The 12,816-nt window shown below is 40.1% G+C and overlaps 1 protein-coding gene across 3 annotated transcripts in view; it reads right to left on the bottom strand.

Annotated features, from left to right (window-relative positions):
* LOC121911489 (serine/threonine-protein kinase 32C-like) overlaps nucleotides 1–12,816 on the bottom strand; it is a 75,084-nt gene that overhangs the window by 43,564 nt on the left and 18,704 nt on the right. For 2 of the 3 annotated variants that reach the window (XR_006099869.1, XM_042433018.1), the window contains exon 2: nucleotides 4,016–4,071. Coding sequence is in view for 1 of the 3 variants with exons in the window: in XM_042433018.1 (XP_042288952.1) it covers nucleotides 4,016–4,071 (56 nt within the window). In the remaining 2 variants the exon portion in view is untranslated. Of the gene's footprint in view, nucleotides 1–4,015; nucleotides 4,072–7,866; nucleotides 8,007–12,816 lie in introns of all 3 variants that reach the window. The other variant, XM_042433019.1, reaches the window with a different exon arrangement.

Genomic DNA, 12,816 nt, shown 5'->3' with positions numbered 1-12,816 from the left:
TTAGAGCTAGGAGGACTCTCAGTGTGCTGCCTGGGAGCCCTGCAGGGCTAACCGAGAGAGAAAACGCTAACAAAGGCTTCATCATCTCCTGACCTTTCCACGGACGCCGGTGCCTTCCCCGATATGAGGGTGCCCCGGCCTCTCTCGCTGTCCTTTTCCCCTCCGTGTATCATCTCCTCCTCTCCTCCACACCCACTTATTTCCAGCGCCTGTCTCTGATCATCTGTCTTACTACTTCCATCACACTGGGTCCTAATGAGGGTTTATTCCCACTGAAGTGTGTGCGGTGTACAGGGGATGAGGATGTGGTAACCACCAGCTGAGCTCCTGCGCTACCTCTGACCTTCCTTGCCTCTCTCCATCCGCCTCCCTTTTTGCTTTCCTCTCGCTGTTTAGATGTTTACCTGTCCATCTGATTGCTGGCATTAAGGAGCTGTCACTAAACTGCTGTCACTGCCAATGACTGTCATGTCTCCCTTGAGTGTCAACTCCCCCCTCAAGCTCTCCCAGTACAGGCCTTAATGAGCACTGCGGCGGAAACAGCTGTCTTCAATACAGCCTGAGCTGAGGAGATGAAGTGATAAAGGGGATGCACATGGGGAAAAGGTAGAGTATGAGGAACAAGTGAAAGAGAGAGAGAGAGAGAGAGAAAGCAACAGGGGAGCAGGCAATTATCCTTACTCTGGTGCTGTATATGGCCATCCAGCCCTGTAGCAGGCGTGGTACAAATGAGCTATATCGGCCACTGCTGTGGAAATAATCACACCTACCCAACATCACTCTTCACCCCACACTGTAGAGGACAGATGCTCCAAAACATGAGAGAAAGAAGTAAAGAGAGACTGCCCTCAGAGTGGGGATTCAAATAATATCAATGCCATATTTTTTTATTTATACTATATTGTTTTGCCAACACAGCTTTCTTTACTGTAGTGCCCATAAAACACACTTGAATTGAATTGTGAGAGGAACAGAGGGGGATAGAGAGAGAGAAGCTAAGCCTAAGGTATCAAAAGGAGAGGGAAGGAAGGGAGCGAGACACCTGCACTGTTATATCAAAATGAGAAATGGGGGGGATGATTTGCCCCGAGACAAGGGGAAGAGAGTGTGAGATTTTTGGCAGCAGAGAATGAGATTTGAGTATAGCCAAGTGCAGACAACACAACTTTCACCATGATTTGCCTATTCTGGACAAATTTATGATATCTTAGACATAAACCCTCAAGCTGGTACAAAATCTGTCACGACAGGCCAAATTTATTAGAGCCAAAAAACAAGAAGAACTTGTAGTTGGAGCCCTTGGAGATGGGACTGTGGCACAAAGATGTAAATACGAGCAAGCAGAGACATGTCATAAACAAGCATTATCCATCTGCACTGCTGTCATGTTTTAAAAATGTAGCAAAACAATAAAGTTTTGGCTGCATCCGCAAAGCACTGGACTCAACCTGATCAACTGATATAAGACCTGACTTGGACTTGTTCGTGTTTATTAGTCTATAAATACATAAATGAGGCTTTTCAAGAGTGCAGAGGAAGAGCAGAAGCAGAGTTCAACCTACTAATGAGCCTATGTCAGCAGCTGCAGGTGTATTCTGCATTATTTCATGTCATTTTACGATGGGGGATACTTTGTGAGAATTTGGTCCTAAATTTCTCACACTGTCAGAATTTTGACACAGGCTCTAATTTGGCCGTGGCTGGAGTCTACCACAGGATTAGTTGCACACAAGCCCATGCCCACCCTCATGTTAATATGACAACAGAAAGTCTGCACAGGCTTTGAGACAGATGAAGACATGGAAAGAAGCTCTTGTGTTGACAGAGTGACAGCGAGAAGATCGGTAGAAAGAGACACCTGCCCTAAGACTGCATGTAAAAAGGTAGAGATAGAAAGAGGAAGAAAGACAGAGAGAGATGAAGAGCGGAGTAGAGCTGCTGTCAGTCGTGCCTGCAGATGGCTTTTGGAGGGGGGAGCTTCCCCATTCTCAGTTCCAACCTACTACCTCACAGCCTCCTGCTGCGCAAGGACGAGCCACGCGACACGCATTCTCACTTTCACAAATGCACACTACCACGTACTCACACACACACGTACAGTACTGCACAACAGAGAGCCCATTTTCATGGAGCACTTATACAAGCTAGAATATACAGATCCTGTTTCACAGTGCTACAGTGTGAGGTAAACATCTCCCTTTGTTTTCTCTTTATATATCTCTCACAGTCACGCACACACCAAAGTCTTTATGTTTTTTGGTTTTTAAAGTGGTTTATTTGAATAGTATAAATGATTATAACCAAGACTTCATTGAATAAATAATAGCAGAATATCAACTGCTTTTATTTATGGTGCAAAAAATGTGTGTTTGCTTTATTTTGTAATGAATTAACATCTTTATCCGACTACATCTCCACTCACACACACTCATCGAGGTCTTAGTGTGTTCTGTGGGAAGCTGAAGACTCACGCTGTTAAGTATTTAGAAACAGCAGGAACACAGAGTGAGGCCACACTGGGCCAAAAGACACAGACAATATGACCTCCAACAAGGACAAACTTTATCTGGATATGAGCATCTGTCTGACTGTGTGAGTGTATTTTGTCTGTGTATGTGTGTATGTGTATGTGTGTGTGTGTGTGTGTGCACATGTCTTTATTAAAGTGTGTCTGTGTACATGACTGTGCTGCAGATATTGCATAACTATGAATCCGGATCTCTCAGACAAGAACTGTGTCTATTTCCCCTGTCTCTCGGATGGAACAGTTGGTTTCTGTTGTTTGATGCTTTAGCCGGAGCGCTGTCCAAAGATGAAGGAAGAAAAGAAAGTGTGTAAAGACCTTTACATCTAAACTTTACTGTCACATCCATGACTTTTTCAGGGCATCTCTCTTGGCTGCAAGACCAGCTCATTTTAAACTGTTTTTTCTATCTTTATGTTTGAATTTCAAAACCCAAAAACATGAATGAATATTTATTTACATGTGGCATATATTGCCAATAAACTGGAGTGAGTGTAAATAAAGTATCCACTGCGCCAAAACATTTGAGCTGCCCTGCTTCAGTCTCTGAAGCTAGGCCTGCATGCAGTGTGTTTCTTGGCTTACTGCAGATTCCCTTCAAGTGAAGTGACAGCAGCTTGGGAGAACAAAGCAATAAGTAAAATTAACATAAATTCACATGGTAATGTATTCAGCATTGGGCAATGACTTTCCATGTAACAGAGGAGCATGTTTTTGAAAAAAAAAAAGAAAAGAAAAAAAAGAATTCTTGAGACGAGCAAAGCAGAAAGAATTTGCAAAGGCGTGCACAGACACAAGTATAATGAACAAATATTAGGATTCAAAATGAAGATAAACTATTCCAATCTCTTGAGCCCAATTGTGCATCGACACACACAGACACACACATCTCGCCCTGAATTCATTACTGAAGTCTCACTCAGACATTAAACACGAACACAAAGGAATTCTTCCACTAACAAATGGCCAACAAGTTAATCCAAAATGTCTGTTTTATCAACAACGGCCACCGATGATAATACTGCACCTGAGACAAGGTTGAAAAGAACTGCTGTAATTTGGTTCAGCAGCACACACACACACACACACATATATACAGACATGCCAAGTTTTCCTCTCAGCTGTATTCAGCACAACCATCGAGTATGATGACAAATGCAGTCACACTATTGTGCTGCTCTGTAATTAAATGGAGACGTGGGGTCGAAACTCCCAACAGGTTGGCTGGCATGAGATGAAAAGTAAATTGGCTCTCCTCTAAGTGACTTTATAGAAAGAATTATATAAGCCATATTTATCACTATTACTAAAATAGAAAAATTATTTATCTCTTAAGCAGCATAATATGGTGAGAACTACAGCGTAATCTCTGGCAGTCCATTCTGCCTGGCCTTCTCTGATTCTTTAGTGGAGATAATGACTGTGCTGGGTAATTGAGGGTGCAGGTGTGAACACATGCGCCCACTGCACGAGAAATGGAGGTTACATTACCTTTCCGAAGCTCCCCTTCCCAATGGCCCGCAATATCTGGAAGTGGTCAAAGTTCACTGTGAAGAAAAAGAGAGGAGGAGGAGAGAATCCGTCAGCATGAGTTCAGCTGCAATTCACTGTACAGTGCAGTTATGAAGTATTAGAATTTGTTGTTGCTTTAGCTCTGCAGCTCATTTGAACTAAATTGAAACAATGACTCTGACTCTGAAGTGCTGACTATAAGCATTAATTTGAGGGTGTTTACACAGTGTAAGAATTCCCTTTTATACAAGCTCCCTCATTTTATGGGACAGAAAGTCATTGGGCTAGTTAACCTGGTGTCATTGCTATTAATAGTTATCCTCAATCAATAAATCATTAAAGTTTACCACCCACAGACATCAGCAGAAAATTAAGTGGTGATGTCCTGCCAGGCCGGTATTGAAGCCTTCTTAACTTCTTGTCTGATGTGCAGTAATTGAAACACATTCTTGGTTTGTTTAGAACTTTCTACAGTAGATGGTGTTAAAAAGGTTCTTGTTATCTCACCTCTATGTTTAAGATCAGCGGGAGTCATGCAAGAGCCACTTACACAAACTGATTCGCTCTTAAGAGGCAGGTAGGATTTTACAAAATTTAAGAATATTTGTGGCATTTAACAATTTTCTAATGATCAAATCAATTTGCAACAAGTTCAGGCAGTAATGAGAGTTTGTTGAATCTGACTTGGAATACTTGAACAAGCAAACCTCACAGAAAAAAGTAAGAGAATTTTAGTATAACAATATAAAAATGTTCTTGCATGAGCCCCGATGTCCTGCTGCATCATCTGAAATAAAAAGGGCTATTAGTTCTACACTGTTCACCCAATATAGAGATGAACACCCTCAAACACTCTTCAGAACTGAAAGTCAGCACTTTAACCTAATAGTTATTGTTTCATTTCAAAGCCAATGTGCTGGAAGAACAGAGCCACCACAATCAAAAACATATTACTGTCCTAATACTTTATGACTGCACTATACAGGACATTGGATTGGTACGGTCTCTTAGCTTTTAGAATCGATAGAACAAAGAAGATATTTTCTATTAAACAGAAAACCAGCTCATCTGAACACTTTGGGGCGAGAGAACTACAGTATTTAGACAATGAAAAGTCTGGAATATTGAAAATCAGAGCACAATAGAGAAAACATGAAACATGTATGTTCAAACAAGATCTGTACTGTCTAGCTTCGAACTAGTTCCATGTACAGTCCTAAAAGTTACAGTATTTACAACAAAACAGTACAACAAATAATTAGATTCTGCAAAGCTTCTGATTATGCCTTTTATGTAGTTCAGTCCATTCACATGTCTACTGAGGCATGTTTTGAAAAAGTTTCTACATTCTGTCTTATCATGACATCAGAATGTAATCAAAATGACTCATGAAACATTCACAGCGTGGCAAATGATTAAAATGAGTTTTAGATCTATCGCAGAAAACTGGAGAAATTCAACACAGCCACTGAAATTATCATCACCATCAAATGTTGCATGCTTCAAATTGTGCAAATAAGCAAGAAGAAATAAAAGAGGCTCATGATCCCCAAATGAAAACTTTTAATTAGGAATTTCAGCTTATTTGGTGAGAACATCAGAGCTCACAAACAGAGAGGACACTTAAAAAACAACAACATCCACAGCACTGCAATCATTCATCATATTTTATTTTGTTACATCAATATGTGTAATGGCACAGTTAGATGTTTTGGCTCATTGCCTTCAGTGGATGTGTGTTCTGCTGAGTAATTGAACTGTCCTGTGTGTAGTACACATTTTAAAATATGTACTGAAAGCGATGGTGGTTGGATGGGAGGGATGAGAAACAGCTTTTAAGCCTCATAATGACGAATTACTCTCAAGTGAGCCAAAAAAAGAAACCTGTTAATGCAACTCAACAGAACAGTCCCACTAAAAATACTCTCTGATAATGTAGTGTTTCATTTTTGTTGAGACCTTATCAGAGAGATGTTGACTCAACTCTGTGGTAGAGCTGTCCATTTATGGCAAAAACACCAAAATGCAATTTTTCTGACCAATATTCAGATTGTAATTTAAAGTGAAATGCTTTTCCAAAAATTAAACTACTAATGTACATTATACTAAACAAGATATAGCCTACTTGGACCTTGCATTATCACAAACTTATATTGTTTCTACATTAGTATAATCACATAAAATAATGCTATCGCTAATATTGCATTTACTAAGATGTTACTTATACCTGACATTTGCCTACTCTACCTAATAATTATAAATGTGGCTTTACATTTAGTGAAAACAACTGCATAGTTGACCAGTTCTGTTAATAATGAAATACTGCTGGTAAGTCTGACTGGCGTTAAGAAGCTGTGGACTACACCGAACGCTATTGCCATTGAGAGAGTGGGTAAAATGGAGAACTGAGTAGACACTATACAGCTAGGTGCAAACTTTTCAGAAATTTCAGTGACGACTGACAATCCACAGCTTTGTTTAGAATGGCATCTGGTCACCAAATAAAAGCATCAAAGAAGCAAAGCATTGATGACTACACCTACACCACCCAACAAAAATACATTCCCCAACATCCCTGGTTACAATTCTGTCCGTGAACCTTTGTTGCATGCCATCCCTGTCTCTCTACCCATGTTTCCTATCTATCTGCACAACCAGAGGCTGTCAATAAAGGCAAAAAATGCCAAAAAAAAGTCTTTAAAAAAGGTGAAGAATGAAGACAGGTGAGTTGGAGTCCAACCACATATCAAACACCGGCCTACTCACTGCATGCAGTCCTTGATTGATCGTTTCAACAAACCGAAATCTTGAAGAAATAACAGCAGAGATTAATAAAAACTGTGACAACATTGCACTCAATATGGCAGAGATTGGTGACAGCACAAAATCAGTGGAGGAGATGATTGAAACTTTGTCAACGCTGAAAAAAAGAGAATGAGGAATTGAAGAGAGAACCTGAGACTTTGAGAAATACTACTGTTCAGCCCCACACTGTAAGCTACTGTTAGCATTAGCTTCACAGATTGACTGGACATATTGTTTGACACTAAATCCTGAAGTTGTCAATTCAAGAGTTATAAGCTTAAAATGATGATATGGTGTGCTGAACAGTCCAACAACTCTGTTCACCAGCTGTCACTTACTCTAAAACTACTGAGCTAATAAGCTGCTAGCTGTAATCACCTAGATTGTTTATGTCAAAAAGGACTTGTCACTGTTGGTCTTTTATGATCATGAGAAAGACTTTGGCCAGGCATAAATGGTACAGATGCTGGCATGCAGAGAGCATAGTAACAAGAAAACAGCCAAGATTTCTTTTTTGTTGTTTGGCCAACTCACAGAAGTAACCGTAATTAACTACTGCGCAATAAATTACTCTGCAACAGTTATGATTACAGCCAGTGAAATCAACAGTTCTTGGCTTAAACATCCGCTTGCTATAGCTTGTTAAGACATTTATGTAAATTGTAATTGAAATTGCAGCTCTTGCAATTTCAAAATAAAAATGATTAATCATTTGGCTCTACTTTATGTTCCTTTCAGAGGATGTAATGATTTTGGGCTGCATTACTTAAAGGTGTAACAGGTTTAGACTTACATTGTATAGGGTTTTTTTATTAAATGCACTGGTACTGATTGAAACCAGAGGAATCAGTCAGTCTTTTACTTTGAACTGCAAGTATTGCAATGTGGGCTGATGAAGGCTACCACTGATCGACCTCCTCGAAATCATCTGTGAAACTGATTGAGACTAGTTTCTGCTGTGTGTGTGTGTGTGTGTAGCAGTGCCCAAGGCAGATGTGAGCACAGCAGGCATGACCCTTACTCACATAGCTCCTCCTTAAAAGTCAGTCAGCTTCTGAAGCTCACATCCTGATCTGTTCAGCTCCCTGACCAAGTAGACATGCAGTGATCATAAGAGAAGAAAACACATGCTGGGCCTGGGCTCCTTCCTTCCTTCAGACCTGTGCTGGATGAGAAAGCAAACCCCAACGTGCTAGTTGCTTCCAGACAAAAAGACACAAGGTGTGGTTTGCATGTTTCGTCTGGAAGACAGACTAATCCAGTGTGGATTCTCTCTGCTCAGTCTTTTGTACATGGCTAATCCTTTCATATGGCATGGCTCTGACTGCACCCTGGTGCCGGCACACAGAGACACTGTACCATGAACATAGCTATCCGTGAGGTATTAAAGGGATAAAGGGAAATGTGAAGAAATGTGTATATAATGTGGTGGGTTCATAGATTCAGCAGTGCTTTTCCAGATGAGAGTGAGAATAACGATGCATTTCCCTCCAGCTCTCATGCCAACATTAACTTATACTGAGCCTGTTGAGCAGTCTGAAACTGCAGGCAGACATGCCCTAACAATCGAATCACTCACAGACATGACAGCAATGGCAGCTGGTACAACAGCTAACCCAGTTTGCATGTCGCTTGATTATTTAAGATTTATTTTTAATTTATTTTCCGACCTGATATCAAAGTGCCTTGTTTTCAATTCACTGAGGAGCAAATGTAAAATTTTGAATAAATAAATTTAAAGCTGCACTGCAATGATGATTTTAATATGAGCAATGGATCAATTGACTATGTGTAATGTACATGGGGTCAGAGAACTATGTGGGTTCCCCTCAGATCTATGGAGAGTTTCAGTGACTTTTAGGTCATTGGTTTGGTTTAACTGTTTTGGTTGACTCTCACTGCTCTCGTTAACCCAGCTTCCCAGTGCAGCTTTTTTAGGCAAAAAGTCTGATAAAGTCAATGTTCTACCTGCCTAGGACCAAACAGCAGAGAGACAACATTAGTGAGTAGCTGGTGAGCAATTAGCAGCTTAAGAGCCAGATATTTTTCTCAGGAGTTGGTGGAGAGCAAAACAAACCTAAATGGATTCATCGGGTCACCAAAACACAACACCAAGTGAATGTTAATGTTGCTTCATGTCCACTGGATGTGTAAATAGGCAAATGTTTTCAAACACTTTAGCTGCATCAACTTTGTAAAGCGATCATGTTTGCAGCTTGTTGCACTGCCCCCAAGTGGCCAAAAATTGAACTCATGCAGGTTTAAAAAATCACGTTTAAATATCTAAATTAGACAAACAGCTTTTGTAATATTTGGATGCCAAATGGTATTAGTCTGACAGTGGTTTGCATGTGGTGGGTCTGAAAAAGTATATTTTAACTTCTAGGACATGTTACCTCACTGCTGATTTTCTTCATAATCCCTGAACCAACTTCAGGAGGAGGTCAAGATTCACATAGCAGTCACACTCTATGTGTCAGATAATGCTAATATATTTTTAAAAAAAATCAATGTAAGAAATGTAAATTCACTTAGACTTAGAATATGATTCTACATAACAGACAGCACAATTAACCATCCACCTCAACTTTTCTTTTCATCCATCGATCCATGTCCCCAGCATCGCAGCGCTTCCTCGAAGTATGAGTCATCGGGTAATGGGAAGCAAAACAAAAGTAGCCCCCCCCTCCCTTTAACTGGCCTGGTGAAAAGAGCTGCTCTTCAGATTCAGGGGCATAAGAGATTTGGGCTTTGTTCCATGATAAGGGGATAATTAGAGCGGACACTGCATTTCCTGTAACCATTGCCTCAGCATAAGGGGCTCTCTTTCCCCCCACATGGTTGGTTGCTGGTTCACACATTCCGGGAGAAGAGTTATGTGGGAGGCAGTATAGATTTTTCATGTCATACAAGCTTTATGCTGACTTAAATCACAACATAGACCATCTCTGGACTGCTTGACCAGTGACATCACACTGCAGAGGTGAAGTGCTTCAGTTAATTAATAGGTTTATTGTTCAATAACGGCCTTGACAGGCATCATCTGAGAGCTAATGTTTTTCTCTCTACCCTTGGACTGAATTAACAAATCCTGTGTGACTACCCATTCACCAGCATTTCAATGGATGTTTTTTCTAGTGCTGTCTATGAGAGTCCTTAGGTATACAACACTTTTCTTTCCCAGCTTCAAGTGGTTGATTTCACACAGTTGCTGCAATGAGTGTTGAGTCAAATGAGTAAAGGACAGAGGGCATCCATTTGTTAAACTACAGTCAACAAACAGGAGGACTCTCCATGGAACATCCACACCGAACAAGAAAGGCTTCAATTATTGTTATTGTAAATCAATGGAACACTGTTGATGGTGTTTGTAATTTGTGTCATTTCACTGTCAAGTAGTACTCAAGGAAAACCAGCAGGTTAATGGTGAATGAGGCCAGAAAGAGGAAAAAAGTGTCTGCAGTCAGAATTGGCTCCATCAAGTGCTCTCAGGTTTCACTGGATGCTGCACAAAAGACCAGACCAGACCCTGCAGACAACTGCAGCGTGTAGTGTGAGTGAATTTGATCTACCATGGAGACTGTGGGAGAACGACAACATCTTTTCCTCTGTAGAGGCTGGAAAGCTGCTGACACACCAGGATGATATGCTGAGTAGGCTCCACGGGGGTCCTCAGTGGGTGATTGGCTCATGTGGAGGAGCTGATACTGGCATAAAGCCCATGTCAAGGGCCATGCAATGTGTTAGTCTGGTCTGAGGGAGAGTGTGCGTCTTCATGTACATACTTAAAACATCTAATTGAGACAAAGTCACAATTCAGCACTGACTAAAAGAAATTATAACACTTATGCTTTTCTCCTCTTTGAATTCCCATTTAAATTTTTTCTCTTGATATCCTCAGTGTTAGTTCATACAGAAACATGGGACTCTGCCTGATAATGCCTGATAAACTCCAGATTGGGATGGAATATATCTTGTTGAAATGCACATGCTGTATGTAAGCATATGTTTTTATGTCCACAGGCTTGTACCTTCAACTTTTAAAGGACCAGATATTTTCTACTGCAGCTGTTAATCTTCTGTACTGATGATTCAACCATCAAAGCTGTGCAAGTGCTTCAACTGTGAGTCATGTAACATTGTCTATGGGAAAAATTAATGGGATTTTAACCACAGGGGTACCCAAAATAGCACCCCCACTTTGCAACTATATATTTCAATCAAGATATGTCCTGTTATGTCTAATTATTTGTCAGCTTGCCTTTAACTTCCTCTCACTACTGGCAGAGTTTTGAGTGCCTCATTATGACAAAGTCAGTTGTAACAATAATAGTTTGGGGCTGCCTGGGGTGTCATAAGCATGAAAAACAGCTCTTTGGCACAATGCTCAGGTAGGGATGCAACTAACAATTATTTTCAATATTATTAAATCTGAGAATTATTTTAAGATAAACCATTCAGTCTACAAAATTATGAAAAGTAGCCACCACAATTTCCCAGAGCCCAAGGTGACATCTCCACATTTCTTTTGTCCGAGCAACAGTACAAAACCTAAAGATAAGCAATTTACAATGTACAGAGAAAATCATCAAATCTTCACATTTAGCTGGAACCAGTGAACATTTGGCATTTTGCCCAATAAACTGCTTAATTAATTTTTGATTATCAAAAATGTTGATTAATGTACTGTCAATTAAAAATCCACCTCTTGTTACAGCACTACTTGAGGCTATTGAAGATGTGGTGGTATAAAGGGAGATGGACCGATTATGAAATCTTTCCTGCTCAGGAGTGGCTTACAGTAAGAAATACAGGAACAATCACCATCCAATAACCTTAGTAGTGGTCTGGTGGGGGGATTCATACAATCTGATCAAAAGCTCGGCTTACTTCTATAATGATTGCAGTTAATACAATTAATTGTAATACAGTGCATGAGAAAAGAGGGAAGGCTAGACAAGGTGAACCATGTGGAGGACACCTTCAAAACCATGAAAAATACATTATGCAACGGGATCATTAACCTTGCTAATTATACCCTGGGAAATACTGAACTGGAGAGTTTTGGGGTCCAGAAACAACCTTTCGAAGCAGGTCTCTTTAACTGGATAACTTTTATAAACTAAGGATGGTATTAATCTTTCATAGACGACGAGAAGTTGCAGTATCTCAAGGCATTATTGGAACATGGTAAAAAAGAACAATGCAATTAACAGCTGGGACCTTATGGAGAGGCAGAACATGTTGACACGTTCAGAAAAGTACTGTGAAGGTATGAAAATTAATATGAATTTGGCGTGTGGAAAAAAGTTTCTATAGTCATATTTTGGCATTAATTATGAATCCTAAGATAATGTAATTTTCATGAGACGTTCTTTATTAATCACCATCACAGTCGCTGCTCCCGGCACAAAGAGGGTTGTGTGAGGGGAGGAGGGGTGGCAATCTATCAAGAGCGCAGATGCTGATGAATTATGAGTTCAACTCATATACAAGTACCTGCGGTTTAGATAGCTACGGCATTGGTTCACTAAACAGATGCTGGGCACTTCAAGGTTGTGAGTTCATGTTATTTATGCAATGGTACTTGCTTATGAAAAGTTAGTTGGACTCACTATTTTACAGTATTGCAAGGTGTGATAAAACTACAGTGGCTGCAACGTGGACAAGCACAATAATTAGCATAGCAACTTTCTCAATCAATAAAAATATATCACTTTATTTTGAGTTGTAACTGTAGTTCAATCTTGGGCCATTCAGTGTAATATGGAAATATGGAATGCGGTGGTTTAAATAAATAATTTTCCTAGGTTTTGTCAAAGTCAAAAGAGATTTCTGAGATACTGTGCATGACAATTAAATGTGGACAACTGATATAGTGTCCTCTTTGAGGGTGATGAGATGCATTGTTGTCCCATTTTCCGCCCAAACCCAAGATTTTGTCCTTCGAGAACACATCAGTGATCTAGTGGAGA

This window comes from Thunnus maccoyii, chromosome 14 (assembly GCF_910596095.1).
Source record: "Thunnus maccoyii chromosome 14, fThuMac1.1, whole genome shotgun sequence".
In the NCBI taxonomy this organism is placed as follows: domain Eukaryota; kingdom Metazoa; phylum Chordata; class Actinopteri; order Scombriformes; family Scombridae; genus Thunnus; species Thunnus maccoyii.
Note: the sequence above shows the minus strand (reverse complement) of the source record. Positions and strands in the feature narration are given on the sequence as shown.